The following is a 27,871-nucleotide window of genomic DNA, read 5'->3' on the forward strand; positions in this document are numbered from 1 at the left end:
AGCGGGGTCTAGCTGTAGGGCAATGGGGGGTCCTGTATATCGTCCCAATGCCCCATCGAAAACCCCTGGAAACTCTTTGCATATGGCGTCCACGTCCACTTGTAAGCTAGTGCGGTTCACCCCGGTAACGGCTAGCCCCAGAGGTCCAAACCATGCCAGTCCCAGTAAGCTAACGTAGGGGCCCTTAACTACCAGCAAGTCCAATTGTTGCTTTCGCCCTCGATATTGCACCCTGAAGGTCCCCACCCCCATTGTAGGGACCTTACGTTTCTGGAAGTCCCGGAGGGTGAATGGGGCCGGCCTTAGTTTGGGACCCCCATTAGGGCACAGTTCCCTTAATGTTCGGGCCGAGATTATGGATAGAGTTGAACCCGTGTCCAGCTCCATGCGGCATGGGGCTCCCTCTATCTGTACCTCTATATAAATTTTCTCTGTGCTGGGATGGGGCAACTGGAATACCTGGTAGTCCGTGATCTCCGTCGAGTTGCCTTGGTGCATGGTGCCGTGTGACCTGGGGCTCCTGGGTCGGTCATCTGATGCTTGTCGACGGGTGAGTCGAGCCCGACACACCCGGGCGATGTGTCCCAATTTTCTGCACTGCCTGCACTCTGCGTTGCGGAAACGACAGGTCCTCCTCTCGTGGTTCTCCCCGCAGCTTGCACAGTTCCCTCCTTCTCGTCGAGGCTGCTGTGGTGTGTGTGCTGCTTGAGTGCGCCGCTGTACTCGGTGTACTTCCTCCCTGTCAGATTCGGATTCGTCGGTGAGGTCTTCGTGGTAGACCCCCGGTTGGGATGGCGGGGCCGGTCGTGCCTCTTGCGTTGACCTCTCGGCGGCTTCGGTTGCCAGGGCTTCCTCCAGAGCAATCTGGAACGTGAGGTCTTTTTTGGCGTAGAGGCGTCGTTGCAACATCTCGTCCCTCAGGCCACCGACGAGGCGGTCACGAAGCATGTTCTCCAACTCTGAGAAGTTGCATAGCCGGGCGGCTTGGCGGAGGGAGGTCACAAACCCAGTTATGGTTTCCCCCGGGGCTTGCCGCTTTGCGTAGAAGGCATTTCGGCAAGCTACCACCGAGGGCTGTGGTGAGAAGTGCTCCTTCAGCCGTTCCATTATTGTTTTGTACGAGACGGTAGCGACATCTCTAGGTGCAAGGAGAGCCCGGGCGATTTCAAACGTCTCCTCTCCACAGACGCTGAAGAATGTCGCCCTCTTCATGGCATCGTTGGTGACTTCTTTCGCTTGCAGGAGGAAGTTGAAACGGGCAGCGTACCCTTCCCAGTCTCCTGATGCTGGTTTGAATGGCGAGAAGCTGCTGTCGGTTGCCATTCTGGGTTCCTTGGGTCCTGGAGCTGAAGCCTGGATGCACGGTGCGATGCAGCGGTGCAGCAGGTGGCGGTGCTGCGGTGCAGTGCGTGGTGGCGGTCAGCTCAGCAGGATCCCACCTTCGTCGCCAGTGAAATGTACTCGGAGTCGAGAGTGAATTTCATGCTCTTTATTCAGCTCATAGTCATCAAGGAGAAGAGGAGAAGAAGAATGGCTCTTTTCCCAAAACCATCTGCTTATATACATTATTTACACAATGGGCCTTGCGTGATTGGCAACTTCAGGGCTACACCTGTGGGCCAATTATATTGTGGATTGACTTCTGCCTGCAGCCTGATTGGCTGCTCCTACAGGCCAATCAGGTAGCAGATTCACTTCTGCCCGCCGCCTGATTGGCTGCTCCAGCAGGCCAATCAGGTTGCGGATTCATTTCAACCTGGAGTTGGATTGGGTAGCTCCCGCTGTTTCTGAATCCTATTGTTCTAGGATTCAGCTCAGTACATAACAGAGAGAAATTCCTTTTATCAAGCATCGGGGCAGAAGATGGAGGTACTCAACCTCTGCAGTTGCCCCATCCCTGACCCACAAAATCTATCCTCCTGCCCCAACCACTTCTAGCGTGTCCCTGTCTAGGGAGAGGAGCTGGCATTATTTATTTGTTTGGTTGGTTGGTTTTTCAGGTTTAAATTTTACAGTCACATATCCAACATACCACATAAAAACAAGATTCCAAAGAATCTCCTGGCCTCCCCTCCTCCCCTTTGTGAGTCCTACTGTTAATAATTTCCTCCTGGTGATTTTAAATGTTTGCAATGGTTTTTAAGATCAATTGTAAATTTCCCCCATTCCTTATTACAATTTTGGTCTTCCCAATTTATGATTCTTACCGTCATTTTAGCCATTTTGGCATAATCCATCAAGTTGAGCTGCTCTTTTTCTCTCGTATAAGCAAGCTCATGAACGATCCTTGTTTGCCAACTCTAGGGGAAGTGTGTGAGAGAGGTTTTTGTATCAGTTCCCCATCAGATTGTACCACTGTGGAACACATTACTGCCTGTCACCCAGTCACAACAGTAATAAACCGCCTCGTCTTCAGGCTGGACATTGGAGATGGTTAAATAGTAAGTGTTCCCAGAGGTGGAGACAGTGAACCGATCAGGGATCCCGGCTCTCCGGGTGCTGCTTTGATAGAACACAAAACGGGGAGCCTGTCCACCTTTCTGTTGATACCAGCTATAAGCATACAAGTCGCCACCACTTCTAGAGCAGGACAATTTGACAGTTTGACCCGGAGACACAGAGGCACGCTGGATCAATGTTGTCTGCAATGTGACACCTTTGCAGAAAGAAAAATCAAATAAAAGCACATGCATCATTTTCAGTGTTCTCAGATATTAGGAAAGACTATTGCAGAAGACAAATAGCTTTCTTGCTGGTACATGCATCATTTTCTGTGCCCTCAAATTTCAGAAAATTATTATCAACAGAAGTCCAGTCAAATAATACATTAGGTCTCCGCAAACATACCTGAACAATAACTGAGGCATGTGAGGAGAACAAGGATCCAGGCCATGGTGAATGTCAAAAGCAGGGCGGATCCCACAAACAGATCTCTATTCTGCTGGTACACACACCCCCTACAACCCTCTTAAATTACCTGGGAAATGAGGCATGAGGAATTATGCAAATACCTCGACACCTATTGGCCTTGCTAGAAAGAATATGAGGAAATACATGAAAGCTTCTTTGTGTTGTTTAGGACAAGCATCCCCAAACTCGGCCCTCCAGATGTTTTGGGACTACAACTCCCAACATCCCTAGCTAACAGGACCAGTGGTCAGGGATGATGGGAATTGTAGTTCCAAAACATTTGGAGGGCCGAGTTTGGGGATGCCTGGTTTAGGACATGATTGAGGGACTGTAGACCCAGGGACTGAATATGGCCTCCCAGAATTGTTGTTGTTGTTGTTGTTGTTGTTGTTGTTGTTGTTGTTGTTGTTGTTGTTTTTATACCCCGCCCATCTGATTGGGTTTCCGTAGCCATTCTGGGCGTTTTACAGTGCACATAAAAACATAATAAAATATCAAACATTAAATACCTCCCAATACAGGGTTGCCTTCAGATGTCTTCTAAAAGTGGTGCAGTTCTTTATTTCTTTGACATAAACTGCCAGAAGACCCTCGGAGGAAGACCTCAGTGTCTGGGCTGAACAATAGGGGTGGAGAGGCTCCTTCAGGTATTTCCTTCTCTGGCTCTCAGGACCTACTCAGAACATGCCCTCTTCAGGCCACACAGCTCACTAACATGGTGCTGTGGCCCCCAATGATTTTGCCTGGCTTGAACATATCCCTGAATGCTGATGCTGCTGCTTGCTTGCCGGGTTTGACGTTGCCCATCTCTGTCCCATTTAATCCCAAATTAAGGAAGTTTCCAAAGAGTGGGGATCGTAATATCAATGTCAGTGAACAAGAGAGTACTTGAACCAGATCTCATTGAGGATGGATGACTGGATGATTCAACAACCCAGAGCATATGATAAGCTAGAGAAAGTTGTGTACAGGGACTTGAATTCCATGCATGAGTAAGACTCAAACTCTGTTGATGAACTCATGTTTCACAATGCAGGTGCAAGACCATCTAGAGACTCTTTAAGTCGTTAAGTCTCTCAAATGAAGGGAAGCTGAACCAACAGCTCCTCCTTGTGTCGAAAACCCAGATTGTATGTATAATAGTTCCCAATAAAATATTCACCTTAGAAACATAGCTGCCAAGTTTTCCCTTTTCTCCCTATTCAGCATAAGGGAAAATCCCTTTAAAAAAGGGATAACTTGGCAGCTATGCTTAGAAATAAAGAAATTAAGGTACTGATTAGATCTGAATTGATTTGTCTTTTAAGCAAGTGCTTTCTCTGGGAAAGCATGCCTTGGTTTTGGAAGAGACTTCCGGAACAGATTAAGTTAGAGAACCAAGGTACCACTGTATAGATATTTTGATTTCAGTTTCCACGAAGGACAAAGATTTCAGCTAACCATTGGGGTAATCTCGCAATGGTTTTTTTAAAAAGATGAAGGTCCCCTGGAGGGTTACATCCAGTCAAAAATGACCATGGGGTTGTGGCGCTCATCTCCACTTTCAGGCCGAGGGAGCTGGCATTTGCCCCCAGACAGCTTTCTGTGTCACGTGGCCAGCATGACTAAACTAATTCTGGTGCAACCGGACACCGTGACGGAAATCAGAGCTCATGGAAATGCCATTTACCTTCCCGCTGCAGTGGTACCTTTTTATCCACTAGCACTGGCATGCTTTTGAACGGCTTGCTTGGCAGAAGCTGGGACAGAGCAACTGGCGCTCACCATGTCGTGGGGATTCGAACCACCGACATTCTGATCGGCAAGCCCAAGAGGCTCTGTGGTTTAGACCACAGCACCACCCGCATCCCTGTCTCACAATTGTAACAGATGCTCAAGAGTGGATCAGACAACCTTGAGAGATGATGAGATCTTCCACTACGGTGGCATTTAAGCAGAGGACAATAAGCTACATGTACCTGTCAGATATATTGAGGTTTGCAGAATTCCAGCATTCAGCAAGGGGTTGGATTAGATTAATTCCAAGTTCCCATTCAGTAAGTACTCAAAAATGATAAGTTTTGCCAGTATTATACACCCCGATCAATCATGTCTTGTCGGCAGTTCTCTAAATAAAACCAATAAGACGCAAGGACAATAAATGGTACGGAAAACTGTCAAAAGGCTAACAGAAAGCAGCCAAAAACTACAGCAGAACACCAGTAAATAGCATTAAAACCCAACAAGGGGAATCATAGGAGCCAACTCCTAGGGGCTGAAGTCCCTTCGACTCCCCCCAATAAAATGTTTAATGCCCCCCCCAATTGATGGGCATTGCCATTCAAATGAGGTGTGTGTGTGTGTCGCATCTTCTCATCAGTTAGGCAGCGCTTAAGTGTTGTCGTCCGTCCCCCCGCCCAATATTTTATTCAAGTTGGTACCTCTGAGGGGAATACAATATAGCTAGGAGGTTGAAAATTGCAAAGAAACAGTGTTTCCAGAGGTGGAATGATTGAAGCAGTTTGTGGTCCCTCTCCCCCTGCTCTTGACATTATATAGAACATATAGTGATGATTTGGTCCGGCTCTTGTAATAGTAGTGGAAGAAATTCCTTTTATCAGGCATCAGGGCAGAAGATGGAGGTACTCAACCTCTGCAGTTGCCCCATTCCTGACCCACAAAATCTATCCTCTTGCCCCAACCACTTCAAGCTTGTCCCTGTCTAGGGAGAGGAGCTGGCATTATTTGTTTGTTTGTTTGTTTGTTTGTTTGTTTGTTTATTTGGTTTTTCGGGTTAAAATGTTACAGTCACATATCCAACATACCGCATAAAAACAAGATTCCAAAGAATCTCCTGGCCTCCCCTCCTCCCCTTTGTGAGTCCTACTGTTAATAATTTCCTCCTGGTGATTTTAAATGTTTGCAATGGTTTTTAAGATCAATTGTAAATTTCCCCCATTCCTTATTAAAATTTTGGTCTTCCCGATTTATGATTTTTACGGTCATTTTAGCCATTTTGGCATAATCCATCAACTAGATCTGCTATTCTTCTCTCGTATAAGCAAGCTCATGAACGATCCTTGTTTGCCAACTCTAGGGGAAGTGTGTGAGAGAGGTTTTTGTATCAGTTCCCCATCAGATTGTACCACCGTGGAACACATTACTGCCTGTCACCCAGTCACAACAGTAATAAACCGCCTCGTCTTCAGGCTGGACATTGGAGATGGTTAAATAGTAAGTGTTCCCAGAGGTGGAGGCAGTGAACCGATCAGGGATCCCGGTTCCCCGAGTGCTGGTAGCATAGAACACAAAACGGGGAGGCTGTCCACTTTTCTGTTGATACCAGCTATAAGCATACAAGCTGCCACTACTTCTAGAGCAGGAGAATTTGACAGTTTGACCCAGGGACACAGACTCGGAGGCAGGCTGGATCAATGTTGTCTGCGATGTGACACCTTTGCAAAAAGAAAAATCAAATAAAAGCACATGCATCATTTTCAGTGTTCTCAGATATTAGGAAAGACTATTGTAGAAGACAATTAGCTTTCTTGCTGGTACATGCATCATTTTCTGTGCCCTCAAATTTCAGAAAATTATTATCAACAGAAGTCAAGTCAAATAATACATCAGGTCTCCACAAACATACCTGAACAGTAACTGAGGCATATGAGGAGAACAAGGATCCAGGCCATGGTTAATGTCAAAAGCAGGGGGGATCCCACAAAGAGATCTCTAATCTGCTGGCACCTCCCTACCACCCTCTTAAATCACCTGGGAAATGAGGCACGAGCAATTATGCAAATACCTCGACACCCATTGGCCTTGCTAGAAAGAATATGAGGAAATACATGAAAGCTTCTTTGTATTGTTTAGGACATGATTGGGGAACTGTAGACCCAGGGACTGAATATGGTCTCCCAGAATTGTTGTTGTTGTTGTTGTTGTTGTTGTTGTTGTTGTTGTTGTTGTTGTTGTTGTTCTCCATCTCCTTCTCCTTCTTCTACCCCACCCATCTGACTGGGTTTCCCCAGCCATTCTGGTCAGCTTACAGTGCACATACAAACATAGTAAAACATCAAACATTAAATTGAAAACATTAAAGGGTTGCCTTCAGATGTCTTTTAAAAGTGGTGCAGTTCTTTATTTCTTTGACATCTGATGGGAGGTCATATTCCACAGGGAGGGAGCGACTGTCAAGAAGGCCTTCTGCCTGGTTCCCTGTAACTTCACTTCTCGCAGTGAGAGAACTGCCAGAAGACCCTCCTTCAGGTATTTCCTTCTCTGGCTCTCAGGACCTGCTCAGAATATGCCCTCTTCAGGCCACACAGCTCACTAACATGGTGCTGTGGCCCCCAATGATTTTGCCTGGCTTGAACATATCCCTGAATGCTGATGATGATGCTTGCTTGCCGGGTTCGACGTTGCCCATCTCTGTCCCATTTAATCCCAAATTAAGGAAGTTTCCAAAGAGTGGGGATCGTAATATCAATGTCAGTGAACAAGAGAGTACTTGAACCAGATCTCATTAAGGATCGATGACTGGATGATTCAACAACCCAGCGCATATTATAAGCTAGAGAAAGTTGTGTACAGGCACTTGAATTCCATGCATGAGTAAGACTCCAACTAAATGTCCATCTGTTGATGAACTCATATTTCACAATGCAAGTACAAGACTATCTAGACACTCTTTAAGTCGTTAAGTCTCTCAAATGAAGGGAAGCTGAACCAACAGCTCCTCCTTGTGTCGAAAACCCAGATCGTTCCCAATAAAATATTCACCTTAGAAATAAAGAAATTAAGGCACTGATTAGATCTGAATTGGTTTTCCTTTTAAGCAAGTGTTTCACAAAAGAGGCAGAAGTAGGAAGTTGCATTTGGAGGCCTGGCAGGGCCTTGGATGTCATTTCTGAGACCTCGCGGGGCCCCAGAGGTCACGTCCGAGGCCTCACAAGACGTCCAGTGTGACTTCCGGTTTCTACCAGAAGTCGCTTCCGAGGCTTTGCAAGGCTTCAGATGTTGCCTCAGAGGGTGCGTTGGGGTTCCAATGCAGCATCTGGTAGAAACCAAAAGCCATGTCAGAGCCCCACAGTATGGGTGCTGGGCACCCACAAAAAATTCCCGGACCGTCTTGGAGCTGGATTTAGAAGGTGATTGGGCCGCATCCAGCCCCAGGGCCTTAGGTTGTCTACCCCTGTACTACAACATACAATGTTGCCAGATTCTGCACAGCAGTGCTCAAAATTCGCCAGATGATGACCTGTGCCACAAACTAGATTTAATGAACACTCACATCAGAGTGCTCTCTAAACTGATAGTTCTAGTCTTTTATATACTAACCTTGTATGCTCTTCCATATCTATTTAATGTTCCTAACTCTTCTTTTGGATTCCTTTAGATTCTTATAGTCTTTTAAATGTACCTTCTGTTTTAATACTTTTTAGCTTTCCAAAATGTTTTACAGATTCTAAATGATTGTACCCCACCCTACTTATGTTGGTCTATGACCATAATAAAGATTTGATTGATTGATTGATAGATACTGTGTTTTCAATTCTTTTGTTGGGAGCTGCCCAGAGAGACCGAGGCAACCCAGGCTGATTGGTGACATATAAATGTTGTTGTTGTTGTTGTTGTTGTTGTTGTTGTTGTTGTTGTTGTTGTCAACAAAGCCAGTGAAAACATGATGAGCATTGTTGATTGGGACATGTGTCAGATATTTAATGCGAGGTCATATCTCCAATAGCATTCTTTAGTCTAAATAACTTGATCACTTTTAATGCACGCTCTTGTCGCAAACAGGCAAAACTCATTCATGTGCAGCTATGCTCTTGAGTGATCCAGGATTCTACCCTCGTAAGAAAGAAGAGAGAAGGTTTTTGTCTCAGTTCCCTATTTGATTATACCACTGTGGAACGTGCTACTGCCACCCTCGTAGTCACAACAGAAATAAACTGCTTCATCTGCAGCCTCGATGTTAGAGATAGTTAATGTGCCAGAGCGAGAACCGGTGAACCGAACTGGGACCCCTTCTCCCCGGGTGCTGGATCCATACCACAGAAAACGGGGAGGCTGTCCAGGTTTCTGTTGATACCAGTGAATATCATCCCACCTGCTACCACCATTTCTAGAGCAGGAGAGTGTAGCAGTTTGGCCCAGAGACACCGACTGGGAAGCAGGCTGAGTCAAACCGGGTTGTGAAGTGACACCTGTCATAGAGAAAAAGAAAGGAACCATGACTTTGGTACATTTCCTATGCATTCAAATACCACAGAAGCTTTATCTCCCTCTGGTATATGCATCGTAAAAGAGTTTTGATGTTGCCCTACGTGATGTGAGTCCTCCACGCTCTTACCTGTGCAGTAGCTGAGAAGGGACAGGAAAAGCAGAGGCCAGGCCATGGTAAGACTCTTGAGAGTGTGACTTCCCTTTAGAAAAAGATCTAGATGGGATCTTCTTCACCCTCTCCGAAATCCCCCAGAAATGCCAGATGTCTCTTTGCGCAGATTGGTTGTACAGTACGCTCATTGGTTCTGAAGAGTGTCTTTATCTACTTGCTTCTCTCTGTGAAAAGCCAATGATCAAAGGAGAAATTTGCATAATGATGTTGAGGGCAGTCCTCACTCTGGCCAAGATAAAAATTAGGGGGTCATAGTGTTACCAAGTACAGCCATACCTCAGCTCCCAAACATCTTGGGAGTCGAATGTTCTGGCTCCCGAATGATCAAAATACCGGAAGTGAGTGTGCCAGGCCTCATTCAGGCTGCACACTTGACTAATCCAATAACCTAAAAATAATATAAGTAGGCATAGGGACAACCTTTTCTTTTTATTCTTCTTTTGATATACAACTGTTTCTTGACTTCTATACAATGTGAACTTACTGAGAAAATCTAGTAGTTATTTTACAAAGAGAGAGAGAGAGAATGGGAAAAATGAGGAACAGACTTCTGGAACAGATTAAGTTAGAGAACCAAGGAACCACTGTATAGATATTTTGATTTCAGTTTCCACAAAGGAAAGAGATTTCAGCTAACCATTGGGGTAATCTCACAATGGTTAAAATAAAAAGAAAAAAGATAAAGGTCCCCTGGAGGGTTACGTCCAGTCAAAAATGACCATGGGGTTGTGGCGCTCATCTCCACTTTCAGGCCGAGGGAGCTGGCATTTGCCCCCAGACAGCTTTCTGGGTCACATGGCCAGCATGACTAAACTGCTTCTCGTGCAACGGGACACCGAGACGGAAAGAAGAGCTCATGGAAATGCCATTTACCTTCCCGCTGCAGCGGTACCTATTTATCTACTAGCACTGGCATACTTTTGAATTGCTTGCTTGGCAGAAGCTGGGACAGAGCAACTGGCGCTCACCCTGTCGTGGGGATTCGAACCACCGACATTCTGATCGGCAAGCCCAAGAGGCTCCGTGGTTTAGACCACAGCACCACCTGCATCCCTGTCTCACAATTGTAACAGGTGCTCAAGAGTGGATCAGACAACCTTGAGAGATGATGGGATCTTCCACTACGGTGGCATTTAAGCAGAGGACGATAAGCTACCTGTACCTGTCAGGTATGTTGAGGTTTGCAAAATTCCAGCATTCAGCAAGGGGTTGGATTAGATTAATTCCAAGCTCCCGTCCAGTAAGTACTCAAAAATGATAACTTTGGCCATTATTATACACCCCAATCAATCATGTCTTGTTGGCAGTTCCCTAAATAAAACCAATAAGACGCAAGGACAATAAATGGTACTGAAAACTATCAAAAGGCTAGCAGAAAGCAGCCAAAAATGAGACTACAGCAGAACACCAGTAAATAGCATTAAAACCCAACAAGGGGAATCATAGGAGCCAACTCCTAGGGGCTGAAGTCCCTTCGACTCCCCCCAATGAAATGTTTAATGCCCCCCCCATTGATGGGCATTGCCATTCAAATGAGGTGTGTGTGTCGCATCTTCTCATCAGTTAGGCAGGGCTTAAGTGTTGTCGTCCGTCCCCCCACCCAATATTTTATTCAAGTTGGTACCCCTGAGGGGAATACAATATAGCCAGGAGGTTGAAAATTGCAAAGAAACAGTGTTTCCAGAGGTAGAATGAGCGAAGCAGTTTGTGGTCCCTCTCCCCCTGCTCTTGACATTATATAGAACATATAGTGATGATTTGGTCCGGCTCTCTTGTAATAGTAATGAAAGAAATTCCTTTTATCAAGCATCAGGGCAGAAGATGGAGGTACTCAACCTCTGCAGTTGCCCCATCACTGACCCACAAAATCTATCCTCCTGCCCCAACCACTTCAAGCTTGTCCCTGTCTAGGGAGAGGAGCTGGCATTATTTATTTATTTGTTTGTTTGTTTGGTTTTATAGGTTAAAATTTTACAGTCACATATCCAACATACCACATAAAAACAAGATTTCAAAGAATCTCCTGGCCTCCCCTCCTCCCCTTTGTGAGTCCTACTGTTAATAATTTCCTCCTGGTGATTTTAAATGTTTGCAATGGTTTTTAAGATCAATTGTAAATTTCCCCCATTCCTTATTAAAATTTTGGTCTTCCCGATTTATGATTCTTATGGTCATTTTAGCCATTTTGGCATAATCCATCAAGTTGAGCTGCTCTTTTTCTCTCGTATAAGCAAGCTCATGAACGATCCTTGTTTGCCAACTCTAGGGGAAGTGTGTGAGAGAGGTTTTTGTATCAGTTCCCCATCAGATTGTACCACCGTGGAACACATTACTGCCTGTCACCCAGTCACAACAGTAATAAACCGCCTCGTCTTCAGGCTGGACATTGGAGATGGTTAAATAGTAAGTGTTCCCAGAGGTGGAGACAGTGAACCGATCAGGGATCCCGGTTCCCCGGGTGCTGCTTTTATAGAACACAAAACGGGGAGCCTGTCCACTTTTCTGTTGATACCAGCTATAAGCATACAAGCTGCCACTACTTCTAGAGCAGGAGAATTTGACAGTTTGACCCGGAGACACAGACTCGGAGGCAGGCTGGATCAATGTTGTCTGCGATGCGACACCTTTGCAAAAAGAAAAAGCAAATAAAAGCACATGCGTCATTTCCAGTGTTCTCAAATGTTAGGAAAGGCAAATAGCTTTCTTGCTAGTACAATGCATCATTTTCTGTGCCCTCAAATTTCAGAAAATTATTATCGTCTTCTGAAAAGTAACATATGTCAAGTCAAATAATACATTAGGTCTCCACAAATATACCTGAACAGTAACTGAGGCATGTGATGAGAACAAGGATCCAGACCATGGTGAATGTCAAAAGCAGGGCGGATCCCACAAAGAGCTCTCTAATCTGCTGGCACCTCCCTACCACCCTCTTAAATCACCTGGGAAATGAGGCACAAGCAATTATGCAAATACCTCGACACCCATTGGCCTTGCGAGAAAGAATATGAGGAAATACATGAAAGCTTCTTTGTATTGTTTAGGACATGATTGGGGAACTGTAGACCCAGGGACTGAATATGGTCTCCCAGAATTGTTGTTGTTGTTGTTGTTGTTGTTGTTGTTGTTGTTGTTGTTGTTGTTGTTGTTCTCCTTCTCCTTCTCCTTCTCCTTCTCCTTCTCCTTCTCCTTCTCCTTCTCCTTCTCCTTCTCCTTCTCCTTCTCCTTCTCCTTCTCCTTCTCCTTCTTCTACCCCGCCCATCTGACTGGGTTTCCCCAGCCATTCTGGGCAGCTTACAGTGCACATAAAAACATCAAACATTAAATTAAAAACATTAAAGGGTTGCCTTCAGATGTCTTCTAAAAGTGGTGCAGTTCTTTATTTCTTTGACATCTGATGGGAGGTCATATTCCACAGGGAGGGAGCGACTGTCAAGAAGGCCTTCTGCCTGGTTCCTTCACTTCTCGCAGTGAGAGAAATGCCAGAAGACCCTCCTTCAGGTATTCCCTTCTCTGGCTCTCAGGACCTGCTCAGAACATGCCCTCTTCAGGCCACACAGCTCACTAACATGGTGCTGTGGCCCCCAATGATTTTGCCTGGCTCGAACATATCCCTGAATGTTGATCATGCTTCTTGCCCATCTCTGTTCCATGCAATCCAAAATTAAGGAAGTTTTCAAAGAGTGAGGATTATAATATCAATTGGAGTGAAGAAGAGAGAGTTTGAACCAGATCTCATTAAGGATAGATGACTGGATGATTCAACAACCCAGAGCATATGATAAGCAGAGAAAGTTGTGTACAGGCACTTGAATTACATGCATGAGTAAGACTCAAACTAAACGCCCATCTGTTGATGAACTCATGATTCACAATGCCGGTGCAAGACCTTCTAGAGACTATTTAAGTTGTTAAGTCTCTCAAATGAAGGGAAGCTGAACCAACAGCTCCTCCTTGTGTCGAAAACCCAGATCATATGTATAATGGTTCCCATTAAAACATTCACCTTAGAAATAAAGAAATTAAGGCACTAATTAGATCTGCATTGATTTGTCTTTTAAGCAAGTGTTTCACAAAAGAGGCAGAAGTAGGGAGTTGCATTTGGAGGCCTGGCAGGGCCTTGGATGCCCCAGAGTTCACGTCCGAGGCCTCACAAGACCTCCAATGTGACTTCCGGTTTCAGAGGCCCGCAGTATGGGTGCTGAGCACCCACAAAAAATTTCGGACCATCCGCAGGCCGGATTTAGAAGGTGATTGGGCCGCATCCGGCTCCCGGGCCTTAGGTTGACTACCCCTGTACTACAACTTACAATGTTGCCAGATTCTGCACAGCACTGCTCAAAATTTGTCAGATGTTGACCTGTGCCATAAACTAGATTTAATGAACACTCACATCAGAGTTCTCTCTAAACTGATAGTTGTATTCTTTTATATACTAACCTTTTACGCTATTCCATATCCATTTAATGTTCCTAACCCTTCTTTTGGATTCCTTTAGATTCCTTTAGATTCTTATAGTCTTTTAAATATACCTTCTGTTTTAATACTTTTTAGCTTTCCAAAATGTTTTACAGTTTCTAAATGATTGTACCCTACACTACTTATGCTGGTCTATGACCATAATAAAGATTTGATTGATTGATTGATTGATTGATTGATACTGTGTTTTGAATTCTTTTGTTGGGAGCTCCCAGAGAGACCGAGGCAACCCAGTCTGATTGGTGGCATATAAATAATTAAATAATAATAATTATTATTGTCAACAAGGCCAAATAACTTGATCACTTTTAATGCACGCTCTTGTCACAAACAGGCAAAACTCATTCATGTGCAGCTATGCTCTTGAGTGATCCAGGATTCTACCCTCGTAAGAAAGAAGAAACAAGGTTTTTGTCTCAGTTCCCCATCAGATTATACCACTCTGGAACGTGCTACTGCCACCCTCGTAGTCACAACAGAAATAAACTGCTTCATCTGCAGCCTCGATGTTAGAGATAGTTAATGTGCCAGAGCGAGAACCGGTGAACCGAACTGGGACCCCTTCTCCCCGGGTGCTGGATCCATACCACAGAAAACGGGGAGGCTGTCCAGGTTTCTGTTGATACCAGTGAATATCATCCCACCTGCTACCACCATTTCTAGAGCAGGAGAGTGTAGCAGTTTGGCCCAGAGACACCGACTGGGAGGCAGGCTGAGTCAAACTGGGTTGTGAGGTGGCACCTTCACAAAAAGAAAAAGGGAAACCATGATTTGGGTACCTTTTTTCATGCTTTCGAATATCAAAGAAGCATTAGGTGCGTATAGACACAAAATGGTGCGTATAGACACAAAATTAGGTGCGTATAGACACAAAATGGAAATAGACACAAAATGGAAATAGCTTTGATGTTGTCCACCGGTATTTGCAGTGAGTCCTCCACACTCTTACCTGACCAACTGCTCAGAAGTGCCAGGGAAACCAGAGTCCAGGCCATGGTGAGCTCTGCAACAGAGAGAACCTTCCCTTCTAAAAGAGATTGTGGTGGGATTTTATTCCTCCTTTCTGAATTCCCCCAGAAATACCAAATGGCTCCTTCATGCAAATGGGCTCTGTGCTGATTGGTCCTGCAAAAACTTCTTTGTTTAGCTGCTTATGTTAGAGTGAAACCAATGAAGAGAGGACATATTTTCATCATGGTGCTGTGGGCGGTCCTCATTTTGGCCAGGATAGAAAGGAGAAGAGAATCAGATAAGCAATGGAAGAGGTGGAGGGAACGTTCTTTCACATGTGATGGACATGTAAAATGGTAAAAGAGTATTGGGAAATGATTTATAATGGACTGAAAAAAATGTTTAAAATACTTTCCCCACAAAACAAGAATCCTTTCTGTCGGTGATATTCCAGACTGAAATTCCCAGGTGTCCGATCCTAGGGCTTGCCGATCAGAAGGTCAGCAGTTTGAATCCCCATGACGGGGTGAGCTCCCGTTGCTCAGTCCCAGCTCCTGCCAACCTAGCAGTTCGAAAACATGTCAAAGTGCAAGTAGATAAATAGGTACCTCTCTGGCAGGAAAGTAAACAGCATTTCCATGTGCTGCTCTGTTTCGCCAGAAGCGGCTTTGTCATGCTGGCCACACGACCCGATAGCTGTACGCTGGCTCCCTCAGCCAATAAAGTGGGATGAGCACCGCAAGCCCAGAGTCGTCCGCGACTGGACCTAATGGTAGGGGTGCCTTTACCTTTAGTCCTAAATTATTTAGGACACTCTCACATGCAGGCAAGACAGGAAAAGGTCCCCCCCCCTCAAGATCTTGCCCTGGGAAAGGGGATTTTTTGAAGGCAAGAGTGAGGCACAGGTCACATGACTCACCCGGGAGCGCATCCCAGAAGACACACGTCCCAGTTTGGGGTCTGAAAAAGTTGGACAGTATGTAACACTGAAAGAAGGCACAGGTGAGATTTGAAAAAGAGAGAGAGGAATGCTGTTTCAAAGAAAGAGAGAGAAAGCACATTTAAAAGGGCTTGTTTGAACAAGCATGCAGATATGCAGATAAATATAACTGGAGGACCTTCCAGCACCTGCTGGAAGCAGGTAGCAGCACCTGCGTGCGTGTATACCTTGGTATTGTGACTTAAACAATAGAAAGGTGGTTTTATTTAGTTTCATGTACTTCTATGGGACCCAGGTGGCACTGTGGTTAAACCACTGAGCCTAGGGCTTGCTGATCAGAAGGTCGGCGGTTCGAATCCCTGTGACGGGGTGAGCTCCCGTTGCTTGGTCCCAGCTCCTGCCAACCTAGCAGTTCGAAAGCACGTCAAAATGCAAGTAGATAAATAGGAACCGCTACAGCGGGAAGGTAAACGGCGTTTCCATGTGCTGCTCTGGTTTGCCAGAAGCGGCTTTGTCATGCTGGCCACATGACCTGGAAGCTATACGTCGGCTCCCTCAGCCAATAATGCGAGATGAGCGCTCAACCCCAGAGTCGGTCACGACTGGACCTAATGGTCAGGGGTCCCTTTACCTTTACCTATGTACTTCTATAATAAAGTAGTATTATATCGCGTGGTCAGGCGGAGTCCCCCAAAGCCCCCGAGCGGAATGATGACACAAGACCACATTCTATGGGGTTAAAATTGGCCACAACTTTATTAAGAATTTGGATGTAGGGAGACCTTGGCATTGTGCATATATCCTTCCCAGCCCCCAGCCGGGGATCTAGGTAATTTCAGGGTTATCCAGCATGAGTGGGGGTTGGGCTAGCTCTGGAGAACATATGTTCAAGCAGTTAGCCCACCCCCCCTTCGATCGCAGCCGCTGAAGAGGGAGGGCAATGACAGCCTATTGCGCATGGTCAATGCCTCCCCCTTAGCCCCATTTACAGGAACCCTGTTATCACCGCCGCAATGGGGGGGGTCACCGCCCCACGCCCCCCTATTTATGTAGATGACTAAAGGATTCCGCCCAAAGCCTGCATCCGCCAAAGTTGTGACAAATTGCTACGGGAAAGGCGAAACCTGCCAATGCAGGGAGATTCAACAGCAGCCTTGTCGTAGCAGCACCTGTGTGCGTGTATACCTGTGGAAGAAGATAACCTGTAATGCAATCATTAATTAATTTTTCATTTTGGGGGTGTAGTGTGGGAAAGCTTATGGAGCCATCGACTGCTTCCCAAGAATGACTATGCTTCAGCCACGTTCAAGAAAAGGTTATCTCCTCCTACCTGGCCAATCCCCTAGGCAACGCCTCCCCGAGCTGGATTGGGCAGGTAACTGCGTGGGCGGAGATCACCAGTATCCAGCCCGGGAAGGCAGTGCCGGCCTCCAAACTTCCAAGTGCTGCCCCAGGGATCCCAAGGGGCTGCACGCGACCGCGCAAAATGCGCCTCCCCTTTTATGTGGGGAACGGTCATTCCCACCCAGATAATAGACTTGATGGTAGATTTCCAACAGTGGGCTATAAAGGGCATGAGCCAGGACCCATTCAAGATGCATACTTGGCTACTTGAACAACCCATAATGTGCGATTAGGCAGGAATATTGTGCATGCCCACTTCATTTCAACGCATGAGTAAGACCCAAGCCAAATGCATTTCTGTTAATGAACTCTTATTTCATTTTGCTGTCCTTCAAGCCTGTCCCTTCCCAGGGAGGAGAACTGTCACTTACAAGCTTGAGCTATTCTGGACTTCCCAGGGAGGAGAACTGTCACTTACAAGCTTGAGCTATTCTGGACTTCTGCACTCTGCAGAGAAAGAGTGAAGGTTTTTGTCTCAGTTCCCCATCAGATTGCACCACTGTGGAACTTGCTATCACCAGTGTACTCCCAGGCACCACAGTAATAAACGGCCTCGTATTCAGCCTGGATGTTGGTGATGGTTAAATAGCCGGTGTTCCCAGAGGAAGAACCAGTGAACCGATCTGGAATTCCGTCTCCCCTGGTGCTGGAGCCATACCACACAAATCGAGGAGCCTGTCCAGGTTTCTGTTGATACCAATGAAAGCTGCCCCAGTTTCCACTGCTACTTTTAGAACAGGCAAGTTTAATTGCTTGGCCCAGGGAGACAGACTTGGAGGCTGCCTGAGTCAATGTCGGCTGTGAAGCGACACCTTTGCACAAAGAAAAAGAAAGACCAATGCGTCATTCTCTGCTCTTTAATATCACAAACGTATTCTGTTTCTGTGCTAAATAGAGAAATAGCTCTGTTGCTAGCCCATTAGACCACATAACCCATACCTGAGCAGTAAGCGAGAAAAATGAAGAGAATAAGGATCTGGCCCATGATGAAATTGAAAAGGATGGTGAGTCCCAGAGGCAAACAGCTCTCCAATCTAGCTGGACCTCCTCCATTCTCTCTTATATACCCCAGGAGCTGAGGGATGGTCTATCATGCAAATATATCTGCACCCACTGGAAAGATTCCCTTGGAGGAAGGGGTGTGATTTGTGGAGAGTCCTGACGTCAGGGAATGGCTAGCTGCTAGATCAGGCATCCCCAAACTGCGGCCCTCCAGATGTTTTGGCCTACAACTTCCATGACACCCATTGGCTCTGCTAGGGGCAGGGGCAGGAAATGGGATGAACTTCTAACGAAATAATTTTGCATGCATTAGGCAGTTTAAAAGAAGAATAACATTTTGTTTAGGACAGGGGTGGGATCTTAGATCCAGAGGCATAATGCGGCCCTCCAGCCTCTCTTACTGGCCCTCAGGAACCTTCCAGACCTGACTAGAATATATCATTGAATGGTGAGAAGGACCCTTGCTGCCCGGGCTGGAAATTCTCAAGGCAAACCAAAAATGCAATGTATTTCAAAGGGTTAGGATTGTAGTGAAAATCTGGGCAATCTTTTTCTGCCATGTCTGAACTGTATGCTGCAACATTTTGTTGCTTGCAGATCTCACCTATTGGGTATGCAAGTTCCATTCCTTGCCATATGAATGTACCAACACTCCGGAGAGACCATAGGCTTGTTCACACGTGACACAGCACACAGCTACAAGCTGCCTCTAGACATGTACAAATGTTAGTGTGCATGCTTCTTCTGAATAACTGTAGTGGTGTAATTAATTGCTTTCAGTCTGGATGTTAGGATAGCTAAATGAGCAATGTTTCCAGAGGTAGAACGTATGAACTGATCTGGAATCTCTTCTCCCCTAGTGCTGGCATTGTAGAGCCCAAAGCAGGGATATTACCCAGTTTTCTGTTGATACCAATGAAAGCGAGGTCCTCAGACTTAACATCAGTGCAGTTGCATACAAGATCGGCAACTGCTCCGTGATCGTCTTCCAGCAAAGCTACAAGATCTGCTCTCCTGCCCTAACTTGGACCCTGTCCATGGTGAGGAGGAAGGGCTGTCCCTTTTGGCCTCAATGAAGTTCCTGGGTGGTTCAAGTTTCCTGCTCTAGGGAGGAAGAGCAAAGGTTTTTGTCTCAGTTCCCCATTAGATTGTACCACCGTGGAACTTATCACTGCCAGTGCTCTCCCAGGCACAACAATGATAAACGGCCTCATCTTCAGCCTGGGTGTTGGAGATGGTTAAATAGCCGGTGTTCCCAGAGGTAGAACCAGTGAACCGGTCTGGAATTCCGTCTCCCCTGGTGCTGGAGCCGCCATACCACACAAAGCGAGGAGCCTGTCCAGGTTTCTGTTGATACCAGAGAAAGTAGCCCCAGTTTCCACCGCTACTTTTCAAGCAGGAGAATTTAACGTTTTGCCCCAAGGACGTCGATTGTGAGGCAGACTGAGTCAACGTTGGCTGTGAAAGGACACCTTCGCAAGGAGGAGGAAAATGATAAACACATTTTCAAATATCATGGAAGTTGGCTTGGGGGGGGGCATGTTAAATACACATGATAAATAGTTTCTCTGTAGGCTCATTAGCCCACCAGAACCGTACCTGAGTAGTAAGTGAGAAAGCTGAAGAGAACAAGGATCCGGGCCATGATGGAAGTCAAAAGGAAGATGAGCCTCAGACAGGGGGGAAATTCTGTGTCTAATCTAGCTGCACATATCTCCTCCTCTTTTGAATACCCCAGGAGCTGGGGAATAATTTATCATGCAAATATGTCAAGTCCCATTGGCTGTTCTGGAGACATTATGAAGAACTGTGATGAAGTTCTGAGAAATTACCCTGGAACAGATTTTGCATGAAAGGGACTGTTTAAAAGAAGAGATAAGGCTCATTGTTTTGTCTGGGTTCTTTCTCAGGGCCACACTTTCAGAATAAAAAATTGCTCATGGCACCCAGATTTTTATTATTATTAATTATTATTATTATTATTAATAATAATACATTGGAAACCTAAAAGAAGCAACTCCTACAGTAGCGGTGCTTGACTCATAACATAGAACACAACTACTTTATAATATGATCATGGGACATTTAGAAAATATAAAACAGTGCAGCTACATAAGAACATGAATCACCCCCAAAGTATAAATGAGCTTCTTATATATGTAGCTTAAGTTTGTATATTGTGTGAGCTTGCTTTTGCTGGGTAATCTCATTTATATTAGGTCTACTTTGAGACAAACAGACTCTCAGCTCCTCATGAACATAAAGAAACCTTTTACTACTCATATTGAAATACTGCCCCTCAATGAGGCCAAACATAGTCACAAAATGTTTAGGGGCATGTGTACCCCCAGAAAAAAATGTGTGTGTGTGTGTTGATCCTTCGTCCAGGCAAGCAAGAAGGATGATCACAATTCATGGTCATTCTCCTGACAGGCAAGAGCAGTTGAGCAAGGCTCAAATAAGGGGTTTTTAGGGTTGTGGCCTGGGTAATCCCCTCAGGGCCACATAGAGAGGACTGGAGGGCCACATCTGGCCTCAGGTCTAGGGTTGCCAGACTCAATAGAGGACAGGACTTCTGTGCCTTTAATTGCCCTGCTCTCTTTTGAGTGTGGAAACCTTAAAGAGAAACCAGCAGACCCTTTGCTTGGAAATTAAACAAAGGGTCTGCTGGTTTCTCTTTAAGGTTTCCACACTCAAAAGAGAGCAGGGCAATTAAAGGCACAGAAGTCCTGTCCTCTATTGAGTATGGCAAGGTCTGATGTTCCTCACCCCACAAACACACACAAAAAGTGTTAGGTTATAAATCTGGATTGGGAAGGAAGCGTCTGTGCCAGGCCCCGTTCAGGCTGCACACTAGACTAATCCAATAACCCAGAAATTAGTATAAGTAGGCAGAGGGAGAAATGTGATTCAATTAAGATTTAATAAACTTCACCACACCTGAGCTAAAACACAACTATTCTTTTGAAATTTGCGTTTCTGCGAATTTTGAAATGCACTTCACTGGCCAAGAAATATGTATAAAACTTCATATAATGGGATAAAGTGTGCCTATAAATGCATGAGTTGGTGAAAACAGCAGACAAAAGTGCATTTTATCAGGGAAAATTGTTTTGCAAAATGTGTATGAGGGGGGAAATTAATTGCAACAATGTGTGTATGAGGCGAATTTCAAACTGCGATGCTGATGAATTCTCACCAAGAAAAGTTCACCAAACGTATGTGGAAGTGTGGCAAAGTGAATTCGTTCCAGAGGGACTTAGTGCTGATATTGTGGTCTCCAGCTTTGCAGTTCCCCTCTAATATTGTGAAACAATATTTGTTTTGTACTGGTGGCTTTTCTTTTTTCTTCTCTTGATATACAGCTGCTCATTGAGTTCTATACAATGTGAACTTACTGAGAAAATCTAGTCGTTATTTTACAGAGAGAGAGAGAGAGAGAGAGAGAGAGAGAGAGAGAGAGAGAGAGAGAGAGAGAGAGAGAGAGAATGGGAAAAATGAGGAAAGTGAAAGAAAGTGAAACTGATGGATTTGCCCATCGCTAGGGATAAGGCGGGGAAAGTTGTCTATGGCCACTTGAGTTCTATTCAGGAGTTAGACCCAAACCAAACACATACATTTTACCAAGCTGTTATTTCACACTGCAGCTGGGTGTATAGGGACTATGTACGTCCCTCAAATGAAGAGACGCTGAATCAACATCTCCCCCTTGTGTCTGAAACCAGGATCACAACATATTTGTATAGTATTTCATAATACAAATGGTACCTTGGTTCTCAAATGCCTTGGTACTCAAACAACTTGGAACCCAAACGATACCTGCCAAGTCCCGGACTGCCCAATCCGGGGCCGGCAGCCGTGTGACACCGGAAGTTGTGTAGACACAACTTCTGGTGTCGCTCTGCCCATCTATGGGCACCAAAAATGGCCGCCGCCGACACCGGAGTTGCATCTATGCACTTCTGGACATGCGTAGATGTGGTGCCAGCTCTGCGCATGTCTGGGCACCGAAAGAAAATCGCTTCTGCACATGTCATTATTACATCCGTGTGGAGAGAGAAAGAGAGGTAGTAATTCAGCAGAAACAAACTCTAAAAGTTAAGAGGGTTTCTAATTTTAAAAGCTCAGTATTATTTTCAGCTGTGATGCAATAGCCCCTCAAATATTCCTTCAAAACTCTCTTCAATACCCACCTTTTCCACAAGACCTTTGGCTTAACCCCATAATCTTCATTATCAACTGCAACATATTTACACACAAAATAACAAAAAAATTACCTTATACTCAGAAGACCAAGAATCTCTGCAAAATTTGACCTGTTTTATCAATGCAGATTTAAAAAATATATATTTCAAGGGTCATAGAATCATAGAATCATAGAGTTGGAAGAGACCACGAGGGTCATCCAGTCCAAACCCCTGCCAAGCAGGAAACACCATCAAAGCATTCTTGACATATGGCTGTCAAGCCTCTGCTTAAAGACCTCCAAAGAAGGAGACTCCACCACCCTTCTTGGCAGCAAATTCCACTGTTGAACAGCTCTTACTGTCAGGAAGTTCTTCCTAATGTTTAGGTGGAATCTTCTTTCTTGTAGTTTGAATCCATTGCTCCGTGTCCGCTTCTCTGGAGCAGCAGAAAACAACCTTTCACCCTCCTCTATATGAAATCCTTTTTATATATTTGAACATGGCTATCATATCACCCCTTAACCTTCTCTTCTCCAGGCTAAACATACCGAGCTCCATTTTGGTTGCCCTCCTCTGGACACGTTCCAGCTTGTCAGTATCCTTCTTAAACTGTGGTGCCCAGAACTGGACACAGTACTCCAGGTGAGGTCTGACCAGAGCAGAATACAGTGGTACTATTACTTCCCTTGATCTAGACGCTATACTCCTATTGATGCAGCCCAGAATTGCATTGGCTTTTTTAGCTGCTGCATCACACTGTTGACTCATGTCAAGTTTGTGGTCTACCAAAACTCCTAGATCCTTTTCACATGTAAATGAGTGTAAATTACAATGAGTTCTGTAGATACAAGAAGAGCTGTTTTTAGGAACATCCAATCACCAAATGGGCAAAATAAAATCTGCTTATTTGTTTTGATTTGTAATATCAGCTAACATAGCTCCCCAAAACATATGTGGTCTCATGTTATACTGCACAGTCTGGATAAATCCCCCTTCCCCCTGTCTAAAATACAGTATTTTCTAAATGTCAGGTAGTTGTTTATCTCTCTGACCTCTAAATTAGTCATTTAAAACTCTGCTATATATACCTGGGCTGGAGTTTGTGTGGGTGCATCTGTAAGCCATAAAATACATCTGTTTCTTCCATGACTCAAATTAAAATTTCAATATGTATTTTTCTTTTCTTTTCTTTTTATAAAAAAATCCCACTTAGAAACCAAAAACCTTTAGAACTTCAGCAACCTTCATTCCACCCCTAAGAAGATTATGTTAGGACCTCATGCCAACAATTTTATATAAAGAAGTGTTTAGGGGGAGGGAATGCAGAAACTGATGAAGCCACAGCAAAGAGGAGTTTAAAAATAGAAATTTGCTGCTGCCAACATTTGTACTGAAGTTGTAGCTATTTCCCTTCCCAGCACAAAGCAAAGTTTAGAGGGCAAGAAGCGCCTCCCCCCAAAATTAGGACCTTGAGCCCGTCGTGGCTCCTGCACTCACCAGAGGCACCGCAGCACAAGGAACAGTTGCTGGGGACCAGGAAGGAAAGGCGCATGGCGGGAGGACAAGCGAAAGAATCGCCACACGCTCTTCCTGGTCCTGGGCTGCAAAAGGAAACACGGAGCCAGTGCCGCCCCTGGGAAGACCGAGCGAGCGTACCCATAGAGATAGGAAAAGTAAAGAGTGATACTCGCGCGCACACTTCCTGGCTCAGTTTGCAAAAAAAAAAATAAAATTACGGGGGAATTACGGGATATTTCCCCATTCGGGATGACAGCGGGAAATGGCTTTAAAAATGGGGTTTCCCCAAGGAAAATGGGAGACTTGGCAGCTATGCTCTTGACATTACAGTGTTACCTCTACTTATGAATAACTCTACTTACGAATGTTTCTACTTACGAATGGAGCTCCGTCCGCCATCTTGGATGCGGTTTAGATAGGATTTTTTCTACTTACGAATTTTTAGATAGGGTTGCTTCGACTTATGAATTTTTTATCCCAATGCATTACTATGGGATTCGACTTACAAATGTGCGTTCGGAACGCATTAAATTCGTAAGTAGAGGTACCACTGTATATTGAACATATAGTGATGATTTGGTCCGGCTCTCTTGTAATAGTAGTGAAAGAAATTCCTTTTATCAAGCATCAGGGCAGAAGATGGAGGTACTCAACCTCTGCAGTTGCCCCATCTCTGACCCACCAAATCTATCCTCTTGCCCCAACCACTTCAAGCTTGTCCCTGTCTAGGGAGAGGAGCTGGCATTATTTATTTATTTACTTATTTATTTATTTGGTTTTTCAGTTTAAAACTTTACAGTCACATATCCAACATACCGCATAAAAACAAGATTCCAAAGAATCTCCTGGCCTCCCCTCCTCCCCTTTGTGAGTCCTACTGTTAATAATTTCCTCCTGGTGATCTTAAATGTTTGCAATGGCTTCTAAGACAAATCGTAAATTTCCCCCATTCCTTATTAAAATTTTGGTCTTCCCGATTTCTGATTCTCACGGTCATTTTAGCCATTTTGGCATAATCCATAAACTATTTTTCTCTCGTATAAGCAAGCTCATGAACAATCCTTGTTTGTCAACTATAGGGGAAGTGTGTGAGAGAGGTTTTTGTATCAGTTCCCCATCAGATTGTACCACCGTGGAACACATTACTGCCTGTCACATAGTCACAACAGTAATAAACCGCCTCGTCTTCAGGCTGGACATTGGAGATGGTTAAATAGTAAGTGTTCCCAGAGGTGGAGGCAGTGAACCGATCAGGGATCCCGGTTCCCCGGGTGCCGGTAGCATAGAACACAAAACGAGGAGCCTGTCCACCTTTCTGTTGATGCCAGCTATAAGTATGCAAGCTGCCACTACTTCTAGAGCAGGGCAATTTGACAGTTTGACTTGGAGACACAGACTCGGAGGCAGGCTGGATCAATGTTGTCTGCGATGTGACACCTTTGCAAAAAGAAAAATCAAATAAAAGCACATGCATCATTTTCAGTGTTCTCAGATATTAGGAAAGACTATTGGAGAAGACAAATAGCTTTCTTGCTAGTACATGCATCATTTTCTGTGCCCTCAAATTTCAGAAAATTATTATCAACAGAGGTCAAGTAAAATAATACATTAGATCTCCGCAAACATACCTGAACAGTAACTGAGGCATGTGAGGAGAACAAGGATCCAGGCCATGGTGAACGTCAAAAGGAGGGTGAATCCCACAAACAGATCTCTAATCTGCTGGCACCCCCCTACCACCCTCTTAAATTACCTGGGAAATGAGGCATGAGCAATTATGCAAATACCTCAATACCCATTGGCCTTGCTAGAAAGAATATGAGGAAATACACGAAAGCTTCTTTATGTTGTTTAGGACAAGCATCCCCAAACTCAGCCCTCCAGATGTTTTGGGACTACAACTCCCAACATCCCTAGCTAACAGGACCAGTGGTCAGGGATGATGGGAATTGTAGTTCCAAAACATCTGGAGGGCCGAGTTTGGGGATGCCTGGTTTAGGACATGATTGAGGAACTGTAGACCCAGGGACTGAATATGGACTCCCAGAATTATTGTTGTTGTTGTTGTTGTTGTTGTTGTTGTTGTTGTTGTTGTTGTTGTTATACCCCGCCCATCTGATTGGGTTTCCCCAGCCATTCTGGGCGGCTTACAGTGCACATAAAAACATAATAAAATATCAAACATTAAATACTTCCCAATACAGGGTTGCCTTCAGATGTCTTCTAAAAGTAGTGCAGTTCTTTATTTCTTTGACATCTGATGGGAGGGCATTCTACAGGGAGGGTGCCACCGTCAAGAAGGCCCTCTGCTTGGTTCCCTGTAACTTCACTTCTCGCAGTGAGAGAACCGCCTGAAGACCCTTGGAGGAAGACCTCAGTGTTTGGGCTGAACAATGGGGGTGGAGAGGCTCCTTCAGGTATTTCCTTCTCTGGCTCTCAGAACCTGCTCAGAACATGCCCTCTTCAGGCCACACAGCTCACTAACATGGTGCTGTGGCCCCCAATGATTTTGCCTGGCTTGAACATATCCCTGAATGTTGATGATGCTTCTTGCTTGCCGGGTTCGACGTTGCCCATCTCTGTCCCATGCAATCCAAAATTACGCAAGTTTCCAAAGAGTGGGGATCATAATATCAATGTGAGTGAAGAAGAGACAGCTTGAATCAGATCTCATTAAGGGTGGATGACTGGATGATTCAACAACCCAGAGCATATGATAAGCTAGAGAAAGTTGTGTACAGGCACTTGAATTCCATGCATGAGTAAGACTCAAACTAAACGCCCATCTGTTGATGAACTCATATTTCACAATGCAGGTGCAAGACCATCTAGAGACTCTTTAAGTCGTTAAGTCTCTCAAATGAAGGGAAGCTGAACCAACAGCTCCTCCTTGTGTCGAAAACCCAGATAATATGTATAATGGTTCCCAATAAATTATTCACCTTAGAAATAAAGAAATTAAGGCACTAATTAGAACTGAATTGGTTTTTCTTGTAAGCAAGTATTTCACAAAAGAGGCAGAAGTAGGAAGTTGCAATTGGAGGCCTGGCAGGGCCTTGGATGTCATTTCTGAGACCTCACAGGGCCCCAGAGGTCACGTCCGAGGCCTCACAAGACGTCCAGTGTGACTTCCGGTTTCTACCAGAAGTCGCTTCCGAGGCTTTGCAAGGCTTCAGATGTTGCCTCAGAGGTTGAGTTGGGGTTCCAATGCACCATGTGGTAGAAACCAAAAGCCATGTCAGAGCCCCACAGTATGGGTGCTGGGTACCCACAAAAAATTCCCGGACCGTCTTCGAGCTGGATTTAGAAGGTGATTGGGCCGCATCCAGCCCCAGGGTCTTAGGTTGTCTACCCCTGTACTACAACATACAACGTTGCCAGATTCTGCACAGCAGTGCTCAAAATTCGTCAGATGATGACCTGCGGACATCTTAAGGGAGCGCAGGACAACCCCTCGGGGAGTCCTGAGCTTTTTGGGGGCGCACGGAGGCATCGCAAAGGCTCTGCGATCCTCCTAAACCACAGGGGGGGTTACCCTGTGGGTCGTGGCACCCAGCGGCGTCCAGCGCGCTCTCCTGCACCCCGGTTTTTCGCTGTTAAGAGCCGAGGAAGGGATCGAGCTGCGGGCGCGAAAGGGAGAAGACCACTAGCCCCATCAAGCGCAGTCTCTGGCTCCTGATGTGAAGCGGTGAACTTCCAAAAAAAAGAACAAATTCGTGGTGTATAGAAGGAAATTAAGGATTACCTGAGTTATTTGGCGAATTTGGATGGCTGAGGGCGCAAAAAGGGAGTCCGTCCCAGCAGCGGTGTGTCTATGACGCAGTTGTGAAATCGCAGGAATGGAGAACTCAAAAGTGAAACTGCCTGCTGAGTGAGGTATGCCAAAGTCCTTTGTTACTTGTAACGAGGCAGCTGTTTTTTTTTTCTTTGTTTAAGAGCTGAATGGGAGTCTTTTAAAGAGTTACTTTGTCTCCTTGCTGGGAAAACGGACCCTGCTGTGAGCCTCAGGCTTTAAGTGTCTGATTTCAGCTCAAAGACTTGGCTGTCTGCTACGCAGCAACGTTTAAACTTGAAGGGAGTGAAAGGTGGAAAAGATCTTAA

At 45.2% G+C, this 27,871-nt stretch overlaps 1 protein-coding gene and 3 gene segments (V, D, J or C); all 4 read right to left on the bottom strand.

Moving 5' to 3' along the window:
* Nucleotides 1-6,024: 6,024 nt before the first annotated feature.
* LOC118078880 (uncharacterized) lies at nt 6,025-9,395 on the bottom strand. Its single transcript, XM_060269807.1, has 4 exons — nt 9,245-9,395; nt 8,796-9,098; nt 6,536-6,640; nt 6,025-6,344 (listed from the first exon to the last, which is right to left on the bottom strand). The coding sequence occupies exons 1-4, from the start codon at nt 9,288-9,290 to the stop codon at nt 6,025-6,027; spliced, it is 774 nt and encodes a 257-aa protein (XP_060125790.1). The 5' UTR covers nt 9,291-9,395.
* An 8,154-nt stretch (nt 9,396-17,549) lies between these two features.
* On the bottom strand, nt 17,550-18,072 carry LOC132591367 (immunoglobulin lambda variable 4-60-like). The segment is given in 2 exon segments: nt 17,550-17,875; nt 18,003-18,072. Coding segments are annotated over 2 exon segments (372 nt in total).
* Nucleotides 18,073-19,208: 1,136 nt separating this feature from the next.
* LOC132591368 (immunoglobulin lambda variable 4-60-like) lies at nt 19,209-19,723 on the bottom strand. The segment is given in 2 exon segments: nt 19,209-19,537; nt 19,665-19,723. Coding segments are annotated over 2 exon segments (375 nt in total).
* Nucleotides 19,724-24,887: 5,164 nt separating this feature from the next.
* Nucleotides 24,888-25,471, bottom strand: LOC132591331 (immunoglobulin lambda variable 2-23-like). The segment is given in 2 exon segments: nt 24,888-25,207; nt 25,399-25,471. Coding segments are annotated over 2 exon segments (366 nt in total).
* Between the last annotated feature and the right edge of the window lie 2,400 nt (nt 25,472-27,871).

This window comes from Zootoca vivipara, chromosome 17, assembly GCF_963506605.1.
Source record: "Zootoca vivipara chromosome 17, rZooViv1.1, whole genome shotgun sequence".
In the NCBI taxonomy this organism is placed as follows: domain Eukaryota; kingdom Metazoa; phylum Chordata; class Lepidosauria; order Squamata; family Lacertidae; genus Zootoca; species Zootoca vivipara.